General features: G+C 42.6%; 1 protein-coding gene across 1 annotated transcript; it reads left to right on the top strand.

The window, feature by feature from the left end:
* Positions 1-352: 352 nt before the first annotated feature.
* On the top strand, positions 353-3,433 carry si:ch211-67f13.7 (uncharacterized protein LOC565426 homolog). The gene is made up of 8 exons (XM_049596011.1): positions 353-902; positions 978-1,090; positions 1,169-1,275; positions 1,402-1,576; positions 1,680-1,794; positions 2,227-2,306; positions 2,396-2,484; positions 2,672-3,433. The coding sequence occupies exons 1-8, from the start codon at positions 441-443 to the stop codon at positions 3,322-3,324; spliced, it is 1,794 nt and encodes a 597-aa protein (XP_049451968.1). The 5' UTR covers positions 353-440; the 3' UTR covers positions 3,325-3,433.
* The last annotated feature ends 564 nt before the right edge of the window (positions 3,434-3,997 follow it).

Here is a 3,997-nt window from a genome sequence, read left to right as displayed (position 1 = left end):
GATTTAGATTTAGCATTTAGATTTAACATTTAGGTGCCACATTTAATATTTAAATTTAACTATTTAATATATTTCTAATTTAACAAATATTGCTGTAAATGTGGTAAAAGGTGACGTTAAAAAAATCACAATACTTTTTTAAACATTGTTTGAAGCTAAATGTGGCAAAATGTTGATGTTATTTTCAGCGTAAGACACTTTACAAACGGCACCCCATAGGAATCAAGAAAATGATGAAACGAAGAAATGCTCAGCCAAAGATAATTGCCACTGCTTCCTTTATAAAATAGAAACCAACCAAAGGAAGCATGACTTCGCATTTTCTCCAGCAATCCGTCCATGCTTAGTCATCATTGCCACTAATTACCTCCAGCCGTGGCTGAGCGCTGGTTTTACGCGCAGATAGAAAAGGAAAGGAAGACGGACAGCAGTCTGTTGCGATGAAAACAAAGTGGCATCTCTATATTTTGTGGAGTGTTGTATCACTTGGCCTCCTCAGCTGTGCAGTGGACACTTATGAATCTCCATTTAGCAGACGGAAAAAGGTTTTCAAACTGGGAACGCCAAAATCCAAACCAATCAAACAGTCTCCGACAGGTGACAGAAAATCCTCTCAGAGGTTACCTGCCAGCATTTCTACATTGTCTCACCTCGGAGCCCGAGCCCTGCGCCCAGGGGACCATGAGACAAAGATCCAGTCGGACTTTGCTTACCTCCAAGACGTTTCTGTCACCTGCTCCACGTCTGACTTTGTGGTGCGGGTCAAACCAGCTTTCTACGGTCTGGGCGCAGATGCAGAGGAGCTGAAATTAGGCAGCTCCTGCAAAAGCAACGGGGTCCTCAGGCCATACGGGGACCTGCTTTTCATGTATCCTCTGACAGCGTGCGATGTCGTGCGTGGGGTAAGACTAGTGTCATTTGTTTCCAGACTCTACCTGCATAATCTTAAAATCACAACCTCTGACCCCTCCTGACAGGCGCCCCGCGGCTATCTGCTCTACAAATTCGTGCTCCATTATGAGCCGTCGCCAAAGCGTTTCCCAAGCAGAGCGCACAGGATCAATGTCGACATTGAATGCCGTTATCCAAGGTTAGACTTGTCTCTTGGTCATTTTCAGCATCATGTGTGTGAAAGACTATTTATTTACAGCCTCCAATACCTGTCCAGGAATAATCACGTGTACCAACTGACTGTGCAGCCCACCTGGGAAACTGCTGTTGTGCGTAAAAGGCTGAAAGGAAGTCCATCTGACTTTCAGATGGAGCTGATGGACGGTATGTTTACAGGACTTTGGATGAAAGAGATTAAGAGCTGCTTCGGTTTTCAGTGCAAATATATTTTAAAAGATTATGTCTGTTTAGTGGTTTCAATTGTTGTGATTTATGTTAATAACCTCGTAGATTCATGGAGCAGACCAGCCCAGTCCCAGGTGTACCAGCTTGGAAAGACCATTAATTTCCAGGTCTTTGCTCCTCATCTCCCAACTGGTGGAAAACTATACATCAATACCTGCTATGCTACGCCATCCAGTGGCTTTAAATCATCTCTCAAATACAGCATCATTGACAATTTTGGGTGAGTGTTTTGCACAGTAATGCACTTACAGTCTTTTGGTTTACCCCTGGTGCCCTGATTTGCAATTAAATTTAGACTGGCGTGATATTGTTGTCACCCATAGCTGCATGCTGGACAGCAAGAGGGACCCAGGGGCCTCCCAGTTCATCTCTCGAACAGACAAGACCCTGAGATTCTCCCTAAAGGCTTTCCAGTTCACCTCTGACCCTGACACGGAGGTGAGCAAGGGATATAACTTGAGCTGCGGGTTAAGTTAACTAGTATACCACTATGAAAGTTCCCCAGTTGATAATTTATTTATTTATTTTTAACAAACACAATAAATAAAAGCTTAAACATGCAAACGAGGCATTGTCTAATTAGGTATACATTCATTTGCAGAAGAAAGCAGAGAAACTGTGTGATGGTACACTGGGCATTTAATAAAATAATATATAGTTTTGTTTCCATCCTTTGGTTATCTGTTTCAGTGCTGAGGTTCTCAAGACTCTGAATAGATATTTTTCATCTTGACAAAGAGTAGCTGGAGATTTTCCCAAAATTAAATGCTCTGCTTTTAAATACAGAGGGTTTTTTTTTTTTTTTAATCTCCTCCATCAATGTAAACACTTTCAACCACTATGTGTTTAGCCGCTGTTTCCATTTTTTAGGTCAGTATTCACTGCAGATTATTCGTCACATCTGAGGACCCGGGTCCTGCTCACAAATCATGCACCTACAGAGGGAACAGGTGAGAGTTCACGCTATGAATTAAATTTCCATTCTAGGTATATAGTTGACTTTTCTGGATTTAGCATATTTGTCCATTTGTCATTACAGGTGGACAGCCCTTACTGGGGACGACTCTGTATGTAAATGCTGTGACTCGCAGTGTGTGACCTCTAAAAACCGGAAGGCCATGATGGAAGGTATGTGTCAGTGTTTTTAAAAAATGTTTAGTCTCAAATAATCCATTCCTACTCAGAGAGACTGGGTTGTTGTGGTTGTTTCAGTTGCACAAGTGTCTCCAGCTGACTGTTCTCTTATAACTACCATAGTGATCGTACATTTTCTTGTGATGATTAAAAATGGCTCCATCTCTGACTTTACTTCAAGGCTCTGTCAGCAGCGGGTCGCTGTTGGTCTCTGATCAGCCGTATGCAGCAGAAGACGGCTTTCTACCAGTCAGCATGAGCAGCCAAGGCGAGGCCACCATATATCATTACATCGATGAGCCGCACAGTGATGAGAACCTGTGGGAGAGTGAGGATGTAGTACAGTATGGTGATGAAGAGGACTACGCAGATGAGGAGGAAGAGGAGGAGGCGTTTGAAGAAGATGAAGATGAAGAGGAAAGTGGAGCAATCTTTGGAGTGATACCAGAGCCTGATTTTGATGAGTTGGTGGAGCAGGATGAGAAAGAGTCTGTAGTGAAGGTTTCAAACGAGTTCGAAGAAGATGGGTCAGGGTATGTAGGTGAAGAGGAGGAGAGATCTGAAGGAAGAGAGGATGAGATCCATCTGAATCAGAAGGAAGATGAAGTGTTGCGTCACTGGGTGCAGGTGGGGCAAATGTTACCAACACAAGTCGGCCCACAGAGAGAGTTACAGCTACTGGTACCTGGAGGGGAGGAGGAAAATGGGAAGCATACAGGTAGAGGTGAAGAGGATGACAGGATGAAGGCCGCTGAGGTGGAATGGAAGGATGATGAGGGTTTAGCAGATTTAGTAGAGGATGGTGAAGTGACGTGGTATTTCACATGGAGGTAGCATTAGCTCAATGAGTCGATCAGTGCTCTGCTCAGACTATTGTAACTCTCCATTACAGAAGAATATTCTGACTTGTTTCAATAAAAACATGAAAATGCGGTTGATGGACTCTTTCGTCATGACTGGAAACCAAAATAAGTCAATTAAAAATTTTAGACATCCTAAACATTATGAATTCCAACAGCTGACATATAACAATCAGCCACAACACTAAAACCACTAACAGGTGAAGTGAATAACATTTACTTCCTTTGGTGCCGTGGATGTTCCACCCACCCAAACAGTTTACAGACCAAGTACAGCGACATTCCCAAATAGCATCCCAATCCAACAGAACGTCTCGCAACCCACAGGACTCAAAGAATCCACCACCAACGCCCAGAGCCCAGTTGTTCAGAAGTAATCTGACTGGAGTTTGGCTGTCGGATAGAAATCCTGACAATGGGTTGTTCAAAAAAAAAAAAGGGATTCTGAAATTGGATTAGATCACTTAATCGAGTGTGGGTTTGATCTGGATCAAACCTTAAGTATGTGTTCAAAAGTCTTTAGTAGGATTTGGATACCTTTTATGCAAAAAAGGATTATCTTAATCCTAGCAGATGGTTGGATTCAGAATGGATTTCAGGAACAGAATGTTATAAAACTTTTAAATTGGCAAAATACTTTGCACTAG

This window comes from Epinephelus fuscoguttatus, linkage group LG14 (genome assembly GCF_011397635.1).
Source record: "Epinephelus fuscoguttatus linkage group LG14, E.fuscoguttatus.final_Chr_v1".
In the NCBI taxonomy this organism is placed as follows: domain Eukaryota; kingdom Metazoa; phylum Chordata; class Actinopteri; order Perciformes; family Serranidae; genus Epinephelus; species Epinephelus fuscoguttatus.
This window is presented reverse-complemented; position numbering and strand designations above follow the sequence as displayed.

Excerpts from the sequence above, each read along its gene's own strand:
- si:ch211-67f13.7 (XM_049596011.1), top strand. The coding sequence starts at position 441 with ATGAAAACAAAGTGGCATCTCTATATTTTGTGGAGTGTTGTATCACTT. Across the intron at positions 903-977 it reads CGTGCGATGTCGTGCGTGGG|GCGCCCCGCGGCTATCTGCT; the intron begins GTAAGACTAGTG and ends CCCTCCTGACAG. Across the intron at positions 1,795-2,226 it reads CCTCTGACCCTGACACGGAG|GTCAGTATTCACTGCAGATT; the intron begins GTGAGCAAGGGA and ends TCCATTTTTTAG.